The 17,048-nt window shown below is 45.5% G+C and overlaps 1 protein-coding gene across 9 annotated transcripts in view; it reads right to left on the bottom strand.

The window, feature by feature from the left end:
- The window catches only part of PIK3CD (phosphatidylinositol-4,5-bisphosphate 3-kinase catalytic subunit delta), a 44,096-nt gene that overhangs the window by 4,805 nt on the left and 22,243 nt on the right, over positions 1–17,048 (bottom strand). For all 9 annotated transcript variants that reach the window (XR_001212196.3, XM_066982089.1, XM_066982088.1 and 6 more), the window contains 18 exons: positions 16,441–16,620; positions 15,632–15,781; positions 15,226–15,315; positions 13,763–13,984; positions 10,452–10,548; positions 9,910–10,040; positions 8,943–9,002; positions 8,562–8,729; positions 7,739–7,860; positions 7,432–7,575; positions 6,668–6,767; positions 5,610–5,788; positions 5,294–5,403; positions 4,617–4,695; positions 3,635–3,802; positions 2,747–2,870; positions 922–1,067; positions 195–327 (listed from right to left, as the gene is read on the bottom strand). Coding sequence is in view for 8 of the 9 variants with exons in the window: in XM_066982089.1 (XP_066838190.1) it covers positions 195–327; positions 922–1,067; positions 2,747–2,870; positions 3,635–3,802; positions 4,617–4,695; positions 5,294–5,403; positions 5,610–5,788; positions 6,668–6,767; positions 7,432–7,575; positions 7,739–7,860; positions 8,562–8,729; positions 8,943–9,002; positions 9,910–10,040; positions 10,452–10,548; positions 13,763–13,984; positions 15,226–15,315; positions 15,632–15,781; positions 16,441–16,620 (2,403 nt within the window). In the remaining variant the exon portion in view is untranslated. The remainder of the gene's footprint in view (positions 1–194; positions 328–921; positions 1,068–2,746; positions 2,871–3,634; positions 3,803–4,616; positions 4,696–5,293; positions 5,404–5,609; positions 5,789–6,667; positions 6,768–7,431; positions 7,576–7,738; positions 7,861–8,561; positions 8,730–8,942; positions 9,003–9,909; positions 10,041–10,451; positions 10,549–13,762; positions 13,985–15,225; positions 15,316–15,631; positions 15,782–16,440; positions 16,621–17,048) is intronic.

A 17,048-nucleotide genomic window follows, 5' to 3' on the forward strand; every position in this document is an offset into this window, starting at 1 on the left:
AAGAATCTGATGAAATTCTTCCCTGAGCACCAGTACCTTGCATTTCTGACACCTGCATGTAAGTATTGGACATTTACTCATGGTTTTTGCAGTTCAGTTCCTTCAAAGAAACTTCCACTGTGACCTACAACTCCTCACAAAACTACACGATCAGGTATTCATTTTCAACTGTATCCAGGCTCTGCTTTTCTTACCTTTAGATATTGAATGTCTTTAGAGCAGCTGAGTTCTGGCAGGCCAGCAGCTTTCATCAGTGCAAACAAGTGCAGGAAGAGAAGACCATGGCGCCTCAGAATCATATAGGCTTTTTCACAATAACCTCTGAATCTATTCAGAAAGGAAGGTGAGGCAATGCATTGAAGACTGCAAGATACACTATTTTATAAAGCAAGACTAGGTATTAGTCTGAGGCCTACTGTCTGCATTGATGACTAGCATGTCATTTCACCTTGTCTAAAACATTATTTATTTGCTTTACCTTGTTTGTGTATATTCAAATGGACTAGCTAATGTTTGTAAATTCCTCAGCTCTCCATTTAGCAAGAGCTAGGAATATCTGATTGCACTGGATTATCTAGTCCAGGGATGTACTCCCCACAGCCACAAACCTCAGTCCAAGAACCTGGACAAGGGACCACAGACTACAACAGTTGCAGATTCAAGTGCTATAGTCTCTATTTTGTGCAATGAGATTTGACAGCTACAAGGTAAGTGACTGACTACTCACATACTTGGTCACTTTAAAAAGCCAGTTCAGAGCCCTCTAATCTAGGCAAAGGGTAAGGGGTCATGCTTTAGCCTGTGTGCTCTGCCTGCACTGATGGATTTAACAGCTATAGGCTACGTACCACTGCTAGAAATAAATTGTGACAATTCAAAGCTTAAAAAGCTGAAGTCTAACACTTAACTGCTAACACTTACCTTTCAAACTTCTCATTGTTGTTAGTTTTTCCTTGTTGGATGACATGCACAAAGTCATAGGTTAAGATGAAAGGAACTCGTTCTCTATTAATACCAAATTTGGTTTTGAAGTTCCCCAAAAAGTGACCAAAATCAATATGGAACAGCTGGAAATAAGGAAAAAATTGTTTTCAGAATAGTACTTTTTAGCCAACCTCTCTTCATGGTTACTGTATTCAAAAGATACTGACCATAGGACTTTGGGAGGGAAAAAACTGACCTGTTCCATTGGGGACTGTTTTCCTTTGGGGAAAGAGGCAATATTTACTTGCCAAGATAGCCTCCAGTGTAATTGGAGGTGGGAGAGCACAGAAAAGGTACTTAGCTCTTTCGTACTTGGTATAGCTGGAAATACATTTTAAAAGCATTAGGGTGTCACTAGGAAGAGCAGAAAGACAACTAACTATGATGGGCTGGTGTCTTACCCCACCAGTGCAGTCTGCAGTCCCAGACTGTGGAAATAAGGCATCCTCTTGCTACAAAACATTATTTGTTCAGGTAAGGCTTTCCACCACAGCCACTTTTTTTTTTTTTTTAAATACAAAGTACAGTGAAGTTGTTTCATCACCGGTGCAATGACGGGAAGGAAGATCATGTGCCAAACCTTGTGCATTATGGCGAATTTACAGAGCTACTGTAAACCCCAGAACATATACAAAACCCACGGCTGCATACCGCAGGGCATCAGCTCCCCCAGGTGGACAAACAGCTAAGTGGCCCCCTACTCTGCAGAAACAGCTTTGTAGGCTTCCTCCCCAACGCTTGTTTTTTTATATGGTGAGAAGAAGCAATCCTAGATAAGAGCTGCTGCTAATCACAGCCCAGGGAGAAAGGTTAGTGGCTAGTTAGTAAATGATGTGGTGGCTCTGTCCCTGCACTGATCCCAGAACAAAGGCGCTAGTAGGTTTTTATGACCATGACTGGTTGGATTTAGGGGAATAAGATGTAGCGATGGGGGATGTTACACAGAAACAATACAGGCAGGCAAACTGTTGCCAGGAGTCTCAAATGTCAGCAGCTAATTTCTTACTTTCAACCATTAACTAGCTGACTTTGCTGGATCTGTAGGAGACTAACCTTGCAGTGGCTAGCACAAGGTTGTTCAGGCGTTGTAAAATTCATGATTAAACAAGAGACACAGCTTATACTTTCCCCTCTACCAGAATATTACTAATGTAATTTAGTCCATGCTCTACTAGAAGAAGTATTTTCTTTTTTTTTCTAGTTTTGTCCTTTGTATTTCAAAGAGAAGATAATATAAACTCTAATAACTATTCTTGTACACTAGAGAAGTAAAGGAATTGGTACAGGTGAAATTAAAACCACACTGACCATATGCAACTGTTTAAGGAAAAAAATCTAGGAGAAAGACTATAAAAATATCATCTTGGGCAAGTAACGGAGGATCTTATCTAGCAACTGCAAGCGATTTGTAATTCTGCTGAAGCCAAGTAAGTCTTCAGACTGGTAAGTACAGTGCTCAGGTTTGGATCTGCAGACGGTTATAGGTCTGAGATGTATGAATTGTTCCACTGTGCTTTCAAAGTGGGTATTAACAGCAGCCTGATAAGATATTACATTGGCGGCTGCTGACACTTCCAGAAGCGTATTCAAATTATAAGACTGTATTTACCCTCTCAGTGATAGAAGCTATTGAGACTGGTTGTCCAGTCTGCCTCTGCTGGAAGGGGCGGTACATTCCTTAGCGGTAGGACTGCACTGGGATGTTTCTGTCCATTGCTAAGTAGCATTCGTGCCCCTCTCCAGCAGCAGCATAGCCCCTTACCTGGCCAGTTTCCCGGATCATGATGTTATCGCTGTGCCGGTCGCCTATCCCCAGCACGTATGTTGCCACGCAGTAGCCAGCACAGGACAGAGTGAACTCCTCTATAGCTTGTTCTAATGCATCACTAAAGAGGGTAAGAAAAAGATTGAAATGAAATTTTACTTTGAACAGCAGTACTTCACAGCTGGGAACGCTGCTGTTATAGCTTCCCCCATGCAGACGTGCAGGAGAAGGTAAGGGAATTATGTGCCTGAATTACACCTTCTGTAGCGTACTCCAGAGTCAGTATGCCCCTCCTCACTTCACAAAAACCAGCTGCAGTAAAAACTGTCCGTAATTGGAAAGGCCTGGGTAAGATTCTGTCCACAGTCTCAGCTAAAATGACTTGGTATTAACTCATTTCTAGGTCTCCACAGATCCAAAACACCACCTGGGGTTCTTGAATGATTCCTGCTAGCACCTTCGGAGTTTGAGCAGGGTAGGGCTGATATTTTCTGCTTTCTATTTCTGTGCCTGCTAAACCCCCAAGCTGCACAGCTGCTTTGCTGTTTTCTTCTTTCACCTTCCAGTTTTGGCATTGCTCTTTCTCCTCCTTTTCCAGCTCTTACCACACTGACTACTTACTCAAGAAAGTAACAGGACTAAGGGGAAGGCCAAGCTTTGGATCCAGCCTGTGACAAGTGCTACCTTAAGCTATTGAAGGTCAAAAAAAGCTTGCAAACAGTAACCCAAATGCCTCCATTTCTGTTCAAGATCCCTATAATGCGTTCTAGTGCGCTATGCTGTGGAGCAGCCATGGCTATTGCAGGACAGCTTGGAAATACGTGTAACTGAAGGGGGAGGAAAAAACCAGTAAAGCACCACTGAGTAAAAGTCAAGCCCGCTTACCCTGGGTTCTTGGATTTTAGCCAGTTGAGCAGTGCATCCTTGTTGAAAGCTGCAGTGGCCACCATGTTGCTCTTGTTCAGCTGGATGTTAGCAATGGTATCTGAATGCATGACTACTTCTATCAGCCCAGTCTTGTCTCCTGTGGAGAGGCAGCCATAAGGGGTCATCCTGCAGAGATGAAAGAAACCCTTCCGCTGAAATATTGCCCACAATTGGGGTGTCTTGACTTTCAAGCTTTCCCTTGTCTCCCATATCAAAAGCATACTGGTAGAGGAAATTCCAACAGTACTTTCTGCCTATGTTTTATGTTTGGAATCAAGGAACATCCCACAGTTCTTCAGGGTGTTGAGCCAGCAGAAATATTCCTAAGGGCCTACCTACCTTCACCTTATAGTGCTTCAGATGTGCTAAGGGCAGGTTGCAGCTGGGGTGCACAGAAGACAGAGCTACCAAGCACTGGTTTGGTACAGATAGCCTCCCAGCGACACATGCAGCATAACTAAGGCTTAATGGGAAATTGGTGAAAGAGCCTGATTTAAGCCCAATACCACTTACGTCCTAACTTAACAGCTGTGCAGTTCTGTTTCTAGCAGCAGCCCTGAACTTCAGGTCCAGTAACAACATACATCATCAACACCTGCTTGCTATCAGTGAATTTCCACAGCCTCTGCTCCTGGACTGTATTACAGTCCTCATACTTCTTTCCCTAAACCTTGCTGTGTGGGAACAGCTGCAGAGTGTTACTTAAAATAGAACTGCCTGCATCCCTTCTCCTTCACAGTTCATTTAGTTGGGAGTCTCTGACGTCCCAGCTCTCTCTCCCACCTCTTGTTGCATTTCTACCCTCAGCACCATAAAACCTGACTAGCTGTTCACAGAATACTGGACAGACCTGGCAGAGACAAAACAAGCTTGCAGGTAAAACACTCTCACCACACCTGACCTACCACTGCAGCAGGCCAACAGGGAGCATGTTACCCACCTCAGGTCCAGGCCCTCCTGCTTCCACAGAACATCCATCAGCTGGATCATCTGCAGAGTCAGCATGTCCTGACGAAGATCTACACAGCATTACAAAGGAAGAAAGGGTTGTGAGTGCCTCCCATTTTCCCCTCTTGTTCTTTTGCAGTTGAACTTGCTCTGCCCCTGCAGCAGGTTGCTAGAGGGGGCCCTTGCCACTTGCTACATCTTGCTAGCAGAGAACATCATCACAGAGCAACGTTCAGTAGTTCAGGAATATTATAAAGTATTGTAGTGTAATCAGGTCTGAGTTAAGGGATCTAATGGAGATAAATGCTACCTCACTTTGCCAAAGCTCTTCCCATAGCAGACAACATAGTACTAAACTAGAAAACATCTCCCTGACACAACTGAGCAGGAGCAACTCTGACCCTACAAGGTTTGGACTGACGTAGCATTTCCAGACCTCACATTTTACTTTGCAAGGGTATCCAGCTATAAATAATTGGTACTACGTTGTTAAAGTTTTATGAAATACAGAGGAGAGTTTACTACATCTCCAGCTTACTGTCCAAAACCTCAAACACGCTGATGGTCCTTATTGACAAAAAAATCTTAATGGTCCATTTTTAGGCCCATTCACCACAATAAATATGTAAGACTATTACGCCTATGAAAGCACATCCTTTAAAGACTTACCATCTCCATTTTTAAAAATGATACCCACTCCACCTCCACCTGTCTCTTCATTATTAAAAACAATCCATAAAGGTTTCATTTTGGAGTCCATAAAGGTGCACTGATCCACACTAGGGGAAATAAAAATACTACCATCAGTGTTTCTACCTATTAAAAAAGCAGCCGTCTAAACTGCAAATTCAACAGCACCCAGCATTGTTAACGACCATGTGCCACCCATGAGCAAAGAGGGCCTCAGAGTAACCACAAACCTGGCTCTCCTGCTGAGCAAAACCTGCAGCACAAAGGGAGGAAGAGCTGCAGCTATCTTGCTTACCAAACTTCAGCGAGGATAATGCTGGGATTCAGGGGAGACTGGAGGTGGGAAAGTGCTTCAAGATAAGTTTCCTGCTTCATGCACACATGCATCATCTCTTTGGTTTGAGGCTTGGTGGCCTTCTGAGAACTCACTTTAACAAAGTCATTCAGAGCTTTCATCTTGTTGAGTGCTTCTCCCTGCAAAGAAATAGAGACACGAAATAGGGTTAACAAATAGGAAGTACCTGGAGAAAGGTTTAAAAACTACAAAAATCCACTGTGCAATGCAAACATTGCTTGTATTGGTTACGTTCTCCTCAACTTGTAGCAGTTCACACATTACAACAAAATGAATTTCGTACTGTCTGCTTAAGGACACCTATAATCAGTTACGGATATTCTGCTGGGCACAAACGTATTGCAAGGTAATGATTGCTGTCCTAAATATCAGGGATGATGCACAGCATCAAGCACCAGAGGAAGGCATGAAGTGCACTGGCTAGAAGGCATGAGGATGAGTCCTCTAGCCCCTGCCCTGTAAGGCTGTTGGGGAGTTCTGGTTATGCAAAAGCACCGCTTCAGCTTGCAAATGGAAGCAGCACTTGTTTGTGGGCACGTCTTAGCTCTGACTTCATGTATGCAGGAGTCCCTCACTTCTGAAGCGGTTGCAGTGAGCCTTGACAAATAATAAAAAAGAATTTTAAAGCGTGGGCAATGACCAGGATTACCTCCACATGGCAACTGAAGGAAAGACTGCACTGCTCCAAATCAGGCAGAGAATTTTGAGCAACGCCTACTAGATGACAATTCATTCAACTCATCTAATAACAGCAGTCTGAACATTTCAAACCATTCTAGACACCTCTTGTAGTCTGGGATATGTACGGGTGAGTAAGAGATGAGCAAAGTCGCATGTGATGGGGGAACTCCAGGCTCATAATAGGATATGCCAAAAACAATATAGCAGTTGCAAGGCTCTTTTTGTATTACTGATAACTTTAAGTTGAAAAAACTAACAGCTAAGAGCAAGCTCCAAGCAAGAGGGACGTCAACCTTATGGCTAAAAGCAATTTTTACCTGTTTCATCAAAACTTTTATATGATGGGTGCTGCCTCTGCAATATGCTTCCAGGATCAAGCCAAACCTCAAGGCAACTGCAGGGACATGCATTTCTGACCTAGAGGAAGAAGGGAGGTTAAAGCAAAACTGACTCACCACAGCGAGTGACTAATTCTCCCATTCATGCCAGCAAGAAGTGTGGAGAGAAAAACAAAACAAAACAAAACAAAACCAAAAAAAACACCCTCCCCAGAAGGTGCTGTGGAAAAAGTATTGCTTGAAGTGGTGAGACAGCTTTCTCAATGACTAAAAAGTTAACCACTCCTTTGAAAAGATTAGCTGAGGAGCAAGGACAGGTCAGAGCCTATGGCTCAGAGCTGCCAGGTAGCCAGGGATGTCCAAAGTAAATTTCAGCTCCAGGCATGTAGATATACAGAGCCTAATCCAAACAAAACTCCTCCCCTCCCTGCCACCTGGGAAAACAAACGAACAAAACAATCCCAAACCAACCAAAAAATGTCACATCCTCATTGAATAAACCTCATTCAGTCTCTCAAGTAAAAAGCAGCAGTTCCTGGGGATTTGTAACCACAAGAAGAAAATCCCATTCATGCTCCAGCGAAAGACACTTAGGTAAAGGCCAGCTAATAGCCTTTACATAAATACCCTGGCATCCACACATACAGACATGCTTGCTATTTTATTTCACAGTGCAATGAGGAATCCAGTAAATGCTCATCTCACTTTATTACTGAGCAAAAGCCTAAAACATTTGTTCTTACCTGAGATGCCAGAACAGGAAGTGGCCTATCTTACGGTTGGATAATGCCCTATCCAGCAAGAACTTGGTTAATTCACAGTCTAAGTAGGATTCATACTTGAGCACCTGGACAAGCTGCAGCAGGTATTGGAACAATTCGTGATCTCTGTGGACAGAAAGGCAAAATAAAAGACCACCTCATCTTTACTGCGATGAGTGTAGTTACAAAAACAGTATAGAAAGGACTGTCGGCCTTATTCACAGTCCTTATTAGCAACCCTAAACACATGTAGAAAGGGGCTCCACATCCCCTAACGCTGAACACTTACGTCAGCTTCTTTAATGAGTTGATAGCAAAGGAGCCAACGTAACGGTCAGGGAAGCTAAAATCCAGCAGCTCCAAGGCATTCAGGACAGGCAGCTCTGGCCAGGTCTGAAGCAGGGAAATCATCTGTAAGGGCAAAAAAAAGAGCAAAAAGGGAACAAGTTTTTTAAGACATTAAAAATTTACTGATAGAAAAGCAGATCCTTTGTGGGGCCAGGGGGAACCCTCTATCTCAGTCACTAAAGATGCCTCAGAGACAGCTTGCAGAAACCATGTCAAATACCGTCAATTTTTGGGAAAAGCACCGTTCTGCAGCATAACAATGTAGACTGAAAGGGGATCTTCAGAAGCTCCTATAAAAGCTCTTGAAGTGAGGAGGGATGAACAGCACAGACACCATTCCTGACATCTGAAGTTCTCAGTGCAAGAGCTTCACTGACACCCTTGCAGTAGCTTGTGGCTGGTCTCTGACTAGCAATTAAGAATATCCAATCCAGAACCTCTTTCTGGCTGTGAGATAATTTTTTCTTGCCTCCAGTTTCCTCCTTTCTAGAGGGAATAAGCACTACCTTGTTGGTCAGTAATGAGCCTGGGACAGTGCACAGAGCCAAAGCTCAACTCAGCTGGGTACCACTCAGCATACAAAGGTGTTCGCAGCAACTGGGACAGAACAGAAAATTTTGCTCAGCTCCAGTGATGCCAATCCTGCCTGCACAGGGGCACTGCCAAACATCCCTAGTTAAAGTGGCCTCTCGAACATAACAGAGGGATATAGACACTGAAAGATACACTACATGTGTCATGACCGCCAGCCCCACCATCCTCACCTGGGCAACATCTTCATGCTTGTTCCATTTGGTGATGATAAGGAGCTTTGCCAAAGCTTGTGGGTACTGGTCACGGATATCATATCTCATCTTCCACACCAGGTCTTTCTCATGTTCATAGAGCTCAGTGTGGCTCCTCCGCTCCAGTATCTCCTTCAGTTGCAGCTTCTGCTCATGGGAATCACAGAAAAGAGCATACAGAGGGCTCAGCCTCAAGCCAAAGGGCTTGCTCAGCTCAGAGAAACCCTGTAGGACTGGGGAATGACCCAGGTTGGTGAAAAAAAGCTGTTTGTGGGCAAGATGGAAATACATGACTTGATCTAAGAAACTAGGCTTGCTTGTAGCCTGTACATACCCAAACAGTTGATGCCAGAAACTCACCTCCTCTGGATCTTCTGGTGCAGCGCGGGGTGGTTCTCCATTCCTCCCCAGCTCCAGCAGCTAGAACACAAATACAGAGTCCTCATTTCTTAATTCCACCTTGCCATCACTTCAGGCATTTCTGCTGCATTAGAGACCAGTCACTTGCTACCTTTGGAGAAGGGGATCACCCCTCACAGCCCAGGTGTAGGTAATGTACTCAGTGGAACCTCTGCTCAGAGGTGTAGCCTAATGGCCCATGGTGCCCTTTCCCCAGTAGGGATGAGAATCAAGGGATGAGTTCTTCCTCCAAGGACAGCACAACTGCACACCCACATGGTCCATGTATGGGGCGCTGGGTCACTGAACTCCAGGCTACCACAAGCCACTCCAGGTTCCTACAACTGGCATGTGCTTGCCAAAGAGACAGCACTGCCCAAGGCGCCTTGCATGCTGGCACAATCTGTTAAAGCTTCTGAGCCAGAACGTGCATCATGGATGAGCATGTGTGTATGTCCCTGGCAGAGCAGATCTCCCTCTTTCCTGCAATAGGCACATTTCTTCTTCCACATTAAAAGTCTGGCCAGTTGCAGTGACAGATGGAAAATTCTCATACCACACAGTATGTTATCGTTCTGTGCTGAAAGGGAGGGAGCTATCTCTTTCACTCATTTCCCCTTATTCCTCTTCTTTCCTATAGAGCCCAGTGCCGCCTGCAGTTTAAAGGCAGCTCAGTTAAACCCATTTGCAAACAAATGCTCATAGATGACAGTGTTGTACCTTAGTACTTCCTTTCAACTTGAAAAACTATTCAAAGGTCCAGTAGAGGTTAAGAGAAAAGGTCATTTTTTCAATTAACAATATCCATTCAATGAGTTTGTACCCGGTCTTTGTCAGCAGCCACCCAAGAGACAGTGATATTGCATGCTCCTGCACTAAAAAGCTAGGGTATTTCTGTGCCTCCCAAAAAAGCATCCATGTCCCCTACCTGCTCAAATGATGGGTAATACACAGGATGCGATGCAACGTTGGGGAAGCAGATGACCAAGGATGCTGCACTTTCTGTGTTGGGGTTGCATTGTACTGTGCCCATGGGGTTCAGAAGTTCGCCTTTCTCATCTGAAAAACAAAGTACATAACCCATGAATCCTGATCTTCCGAAGCTTTGGTCCAGAAAGCAGAGCACAGAATTGCTTCCAGCTCTGTCAGTGGTCATTGCATGGCCCTGAGCAGGTCGCTTCATTTTCCTGACCTCTCACAACCAAAATATACATGGTGTCTGCAGGACAGCAGCAACCTCTTATGTCATGAGTGCAATGCCAGGTAAAATGAGGCCTTAATCTCGGCAGGGCTCTAGGTGCCATCACAATACAGAGTACGGTACAGGAACTGCTAGCACAGAGAGTTACTGCAGCACCAGTACGCCCTTCCTACAACCCCTTGGAAAGCAATGGAGGATTCAGGGCAGGTCCCATCTTTGTGGCGGGGGCTGAAGACACAGGAAAACACGGTAGCTAGCTCCTGACGTACCTGGAAAGGAGGACCACATGTGCAAGCAGCATTCCCCCGTTTTCAGCTGGTCCTTATAGTCGAAGAGCATGACATTCACCCAGGCGATGGGGCAGTCCTGGAAAGCAAAGAAAGAAACTTATCAGGGTGCTGTAATTGCAAAAGCTAAGGGAAGGGAAGAGCAGAACAAGAAAGAGATATCCCTATGCAAAGCAAATCCCTCACAATAGCCAGGGATAAAAAGTTCTTCCGAGTCTGCAAATTGCTACGCAGAATGCTGCAGGCAGGTAGCTTTCCATTGCCGAGGGCACAGGCATCCCCTCAAAGAGCTGCTGGAAAGAATTCACCACCCCAAGTGGCGATGCCTGCTGCCTACCTTTTAAGTTCTCCTAAAATTCGAGTGTAAGAGAGCATCAAATTCAGATATTTACCAAAAGTTAGGGTCCTTTTTGTAATGCTGAATGGCACCAAACACTCCCCACAAATATGCTTAAAGCTTCATCACTCAATGTTTAGCAGAGCTGCAGATGTCCAATAAGTGTCCAATAAGAGTCCAATAAGGCCACACAACTCTACACTCAATGATATTTGAAGGAGCTGACTTTTATCCTTCCTATATTTCACAGCTTGAGGGGAGACCAAAGAGCCTCAATTTTGAAATGGGGAAGAGGCGGTTAACATGACCTGGGAAAATGATACAGAATGCTAAGTGTGTCTGATAACGGGAAGAAAAGGCTTGAATCCTTTGTACGGTAATGAACATTGTACAGTAATGAACACCATCTGTCTATAGATGACAAACTTTACCCCGCCAATCCCAACAACAGCAGCAGTAAGAGGGGAAAAAAAAAAAAAAAGCACCCCAGAAAAAACTCCCAAAAGCCCAAATCAACCCAGTTACACAAGCCAGTCTCATTTCAGGGGTGAAGGACTCCAGCAAGTAAAGTGACTGGGACACGGTCAGGAAAGAGAATCCATCTCCGTGCTCCAACCCAGTTCCCCGCCACTAGAACCGACAGGCATATCCCATAAGTGACCTAACATTTCCTGTGCTCGGGTTCCCCGAATGGAACAGCTGACTTCATTTAACAGTTTCAGCAAAACCAGCATTTCACCCAGCTGCTCAGAAAACACCAAGGCTTAAGTGAACACCGGCACAGAGACTGACTTGCAAAGAGGCTGCAAAGCAAAATTCTGGTGAGACAACCCACAAACCGTGTAATACTGAAAGGGATCCCCACTGAGGCATTTTCCTGTCCCACTGATACATTCTAGAGAATATATCTCTAGATCTCTCCAGAAGGGACACCAAAAGACTTGGTGGAGGTAACATAGTCAGCATTTTTCCCTAATGCAGCTAAATGAATCACTTCCAAGTGGCCTCTCACAAACCTTGGTGTCAATTTGATTAGACTCAGCATCTTCAGTAAAATCCTATTTGAGACATCAGCTTTCAGACCGGAGGGAAAAGCCAAACACAACATCACCACCAGTAATAACCTTTTCTAACAGACTAAATGAAATAGTCTAACAGACTAAATTTCTAACTAAATGACATCAAGTCACTGCACAGAGCCTGCCAGAACCCTAGGCAAGATTTTTGGTGGATAAAGTCCAGCAGAGCAACGATTCAGCATCTTGAGGACAGAAATATCTCCTGCATGACTTACAGAAACACCGAAAGCCAACCGGTGACATTAACACTCTGACTCACCCCAGCCAGGCTGCAGGCTCGCCTATTTTTGTGGTCGTAAATGATTTAGTTCTACCTATCTGCTGTGGACAGTCCACACAGACAAACAACACGCATGTAGTTAACCTCTGAGTACTATGAGCAAAAAGATAATTAATCTAATAAAAAATCAGAGTGCACTTTGAGTGGAACTTCCAGCTACCAATCGTTTCAAACGAGATCTGGACACCTCACTCAGAGCTGCAGCCTGAAGATGTGGACAACTCCCTTTCTACGAAGCTCAGCTCCAGTAAATACTGTGATTTCACATTAAAAGCTCACCTGAATGCAACCACTTTTCCTCATTGCCAGAACAAACATGAACAACTCAGCTAACTGCACTGGTTTTGTTTTATCAAACAGAACAGCAAAATTTCCTTCTGACTGCTTCAAAACTGAAAATTGTTCCTGTGTGACCACAAAAACACAGACTGTGGATGAATCAGATATTCTGTTCAAGAAAAGCCTCCAGCAAGAGTTGGAGTTCTGCTATTCTTAAGTAAAAAAACAAACAATAAAAAGGTTGTTCCCTGTCTTGGCCTCAAAATGTTTCCAGCCTCAAGTCTCCAACCTGAAAGCTGGTCCATCAGGACTCCTGGGTTGCTCCCCAGATATTAATGCACTGTAACCCCGAGAGCCCTATTGATGTCAACACGACAAAGCTCGGCAAACCTCCCAGCAGTGAAGAGGAGCAGGCAGAACCGAGACTTAATAAAATCTTCTGTGATCGCATTTGTCAGTCCCTCGTTTCTCTGTACTCTAGTAAAGGTGACATGACTAATCCTCTGTTTAAAGCACGGTGACAGTGCTTTTATGGCTGCAAAAAATCATTTACAGAGGAACAGATGCATTTGCTGCTCACAAAGAAAAGTCCTCGCATGCAAAGAGCTAGAGGCATCATGCTTACTTAAGTTACAAGACCAGGAAGACAATAATTCAATTACAGACTGCACTTAGATCTACTCTTAGTTATTGAATTATTGTTATTAATGGGTTAGAAGTTTTGAAACAGAGGTGAGGAAAATGAGAAATATCACTACCTCTCTGATTCAGAAGCTCAAACCAAGAGCTTCCAAAGTGATTTGACACTTTCCATCCTCAATTTGCAGCATTTGAACAATAACCCCAAAGGTCCTGCACTTTTATTTTATCTCACCTAGAGCTTTGCTACAACCGGTGTTTACATTCCTCATTTTCTTCCCCGTTCTTGGCTGTTAATTTGCTCCATGCGCTTGCACGAAAGAGCTTACTAGAAAGAAGATGCAGCACAGAAGATGGTTTTAACCTCAACTATGAAACAAGGAAGTTGCGGAACAGCAAAACGGAGAAACTAACACAAATGATTCTTTTTTGTATGTGTTCAAATGCTGGGTATGTTTCTTAACAGTCTTTCTGGAGAAGAAATTACAGTTAAAACATCCTTTCCTACAGGCAGCCACTCCTCAGTTTCCTGTTCCTGTTGGGGAAGTTACTGGCGGTCATTCTGTAAGCTCATTTATTAACAAAGCCATCAGAAAGCAAAGGGCATTCGGCTCAGACTGGTGTCCCGTGCCCTCCAGCCCTGGCAAGCCTGGCTCGGTCCCGCGCTGGCTTTACTTACAGCTTTCTTGGACTTCTTCTTGGTGGAGCGTGCCTTCTTTGCCTTCTCGATGACAGCATAGAGGGCAAAACAGAGCCGCGCCATGCGGGGAAGATCACAGATGTTGATATCAAAATCCAGCCTTTGCTTCCACACCGGCTCCGAGCACACGTTCACTTCAGAGCTTGACACCATTTTGCACAGCATCTCATTGCCGTGAAAGAGACCTGCCTGCACCACCAGCTGAGGGGAGAAGTAAGAGAATACCGTGAATCCATGGGGACCTGACCTGTTCACACAACACCCATGACTAGAAGAGGAATGGGACAGGGAGTCCAGTCCTGTGAATAGGATGCCCTGCTCCTTTCCTCTTACGTCCCCTAACCTCCAGCTTTACCCAGCTGCAGTAAGGGCACTGTTACCCTCTTACTTCATGCAGACTTGCAAGAGCTGCTTAATCATTGCAAAATGCTTGGGTAATCCATCGGTAAGGGTATTACAGGTTCCATCCTGTGAAGCCAAGCAATATAAATACTCACCAAACCTTGCCCACTGAGGTGCTACAAAACCTCAGCAACCTGTCACGCTGAAAAAGCAGGGCAGACACTGAGAGCTGAGCCAGTGCTTAGGCCAAAGAGGGAGCAAATCAACATTGCAGGAGAGGGCGCATGCAAACGCTGGGCGCCAGAGCAGGCCTGCAGTGCAGTGCCAGCTGTGAGCTGTCTCTGGGTGCACATCTGCCTGCAAATCTGCACTGCTCCTGCAGTCTGCCAGATCACTGTACGGCTGTCAGGCCAAGCTCATCCCCAGCTTTACCTCGTTACCGCATTGCTGGCTAGTCTGAATCACAGAAGACTCCCCAGGAGAAGCTCCCTGCAAACGATGGGGCACTGGACGGAAGAAATAACTATTTCATTGCCTGTTTCTTTATAAAGCTTTGCCCTGCAGAACACCTACACACGATATATTATTGCTCTAGTTCCTTCCTCTCCCAAAGGGCAGCCATTCCCCTTCTCATTTCCCTGCTCCCTCTTCCCAGCAAGCACCTTGCAAATCCCAGGGCTTTGCTGCATCATGCTTTCTGTCTCAACTTTACCAGTCACCACATCTCCCATCATTCTCTCTTCTCAGAGCTGAATTTCCCTTCCTCTGCTTTCTGCAGACTTCCCTGCCCCTCCACACCTCTGTCAAGCAGCATCACTGCAGGGGAGCAGCACTGTTTGCTACTCAGAAGCTCTTGTAGAGGAGTGTTTCTAAGAACGCATTGCTCTGCTGCTGTGCTGCTGGTTAGCAAGTTGCCTTCCCCTTCCTGTTGTGCTGCAGCTCAGAAGCTGCCCGAGGGCTGAATGAAGCATGATGAGGATCACATGAGATCGAGCGATCAGCCCCTGCCTTCCTCACCACACACAAACAAGACCGAGGCAACCAGGAAAGCAAGAAAGCCAAAACACAAAACCAAAACCCCAAACTGAGCCGGTACCTACCTTCATTCTCTCATCTGCATTGACCTTGCTGCCTTGCACCAGCTCAATGTAGAAAGGCTGCTCTAAGGACCAGAGAGAACTGTAGTTTGGCTAGAAAGAGGAAAGGGTTCAGATCAGAAATAGATGCAACGAAGATTTCTCAAGCTATGGCAAGACCTCATGGCTCATCACACGCTTTTTGCCCCAAGAGAAAAGAGCGTGACGCTGCAGGTGGGCAGTATGAAGGCTGTGACAACTCGGGCACTTGTGGAGGGAGCTGGAAGGTTGATTGGAAACCCCCAGCTCTTGGACCCTAGTGAATAACCTGCCCCAGGAGTGGCAGGAAGAACCAGCTGCTGTTCCAAGACTTCATCAGCATCTCCATGTGAGTTCAGGGTGACCTGGTGGGGTCACTGTGCCCTTTTACCTTTTTCTTGGGGAGTGGGGGAGGCTTCGGAGACATCTTTGGGGTGTTGGCAATGCAGTTGATCTGCTCATCTCTCATAGCAATGATAGTGGACGAGTGCACCATGGTCAGGTGGGGTGTTAGGCCTCGGTGCAGGCAGCTGCGAATATACTGCAAAGACAGAAGAGTCAGCACGGATGAAACAGAGCCAGGCAGGCATGAGCAGTCAAGCAAATCAGAACTGCCCAAAGCAGAAACAGGTGGAAAGAAAACATGGAAAGGACACGGTAACAATCAAAACTCAGTTTTAATTTATCTCCTGTTGCTTTTTAATCCAGCATCTCCCTGGACTCACACTGCCAAAGCCTTATAACATGCATGTGACATGCCTTATAACCAGCATTACAGCAACAGACTCCTATGGCTGCATTAAGGGAAGCTGCTGAGAAGGATTCAGCACTCCCAGCTGCAGTTTGCCCTGCCAGGTGAACGCAGGATAGGGGATTATACTTGCCCAAATTCCAGGAAGCAAACCTCCAGCCCACCATGCAAGCAAGCAGACATTTCCAGAACCATAATGTATAAATGCACTTATTTACACTGCACTTGCTACCCAGGGACAAGCTAGATCACTAGCCCCCCACACCATAAGGACCTGTCAGGTTGCTAGAAGTACCCCTGGCCCCAAGCAGCACCCGGGTCCTGCCATCAATACGCTGCATTCCTGTAAACAGCAACGTCTCCTTGATGGAGGACATGTCTCAACGCACCCTCCTTGCAAGAGCGCAAAGGGGAACAGACTCACTGATAAAGGAAGACAAAAGGCTCACCTGGAACTGGTACAGGGGGTAGTTTCCATACAGATATTCGTACTTCCCATTCACCTGCAGGGTATAGTCCTCCGGGCTTTCCATTGTCTCATGGCGGAAGACGGTAGCCTGCTTCTTGATAGCGTAGCTCATTAACGTGATGGGGAACTCATCTGGGGCGATCTGGAAAGTGAAGCTCTCCTGCAATCCCAACAACATAGCACGGACCGTCAAATACCAGCAAAGGGCTGAAATCAGCACAAGAAGCAGCAATAGCTCAGCAGGGAGGTAACAGCATTCCTGTTGCTGACAATGAAGGGAAGGATAGGGAGGCACCCTATCCCCCCACAAATGCATTAGCAAATAAGTAGGGATGTTTGCCAAACTGGGCAGAAACGTGTTTCAGCAGTGCAAGCACAGGGCTGGAAATCAAGAACTTCAAATCCAGTATAAGCAGTATCACCAGCACATGTGGGTGCTATGCTAGCCGTTAAAAATCTTCATAATATCATCAAGGCAGATGGTGGCTAGGGTCATCGTGCTCAAACACACTGCTCCCAAAGGCCATTCTCCCCTGGGGGTGGCTTCTGCTTCATGCCCAGGCAAAACATGCGAAACTCACATTAATT

The sequence above is a fragment of the Anser cygnoides genome, chromosome 23 (assembly GCF_040182565.1).
Source record: "Anser cygnoides isolate HZ-2024a breed goose chromosome 23, Taihu_goose_T2T_genome, whole genome shotgun sequence".
Classification (NCBI taxonomy): Eukaryota; Metazoa; Chordata; class Aves; order Anseriformes; family Anatidae; genus Anser; species Anser cygnoides.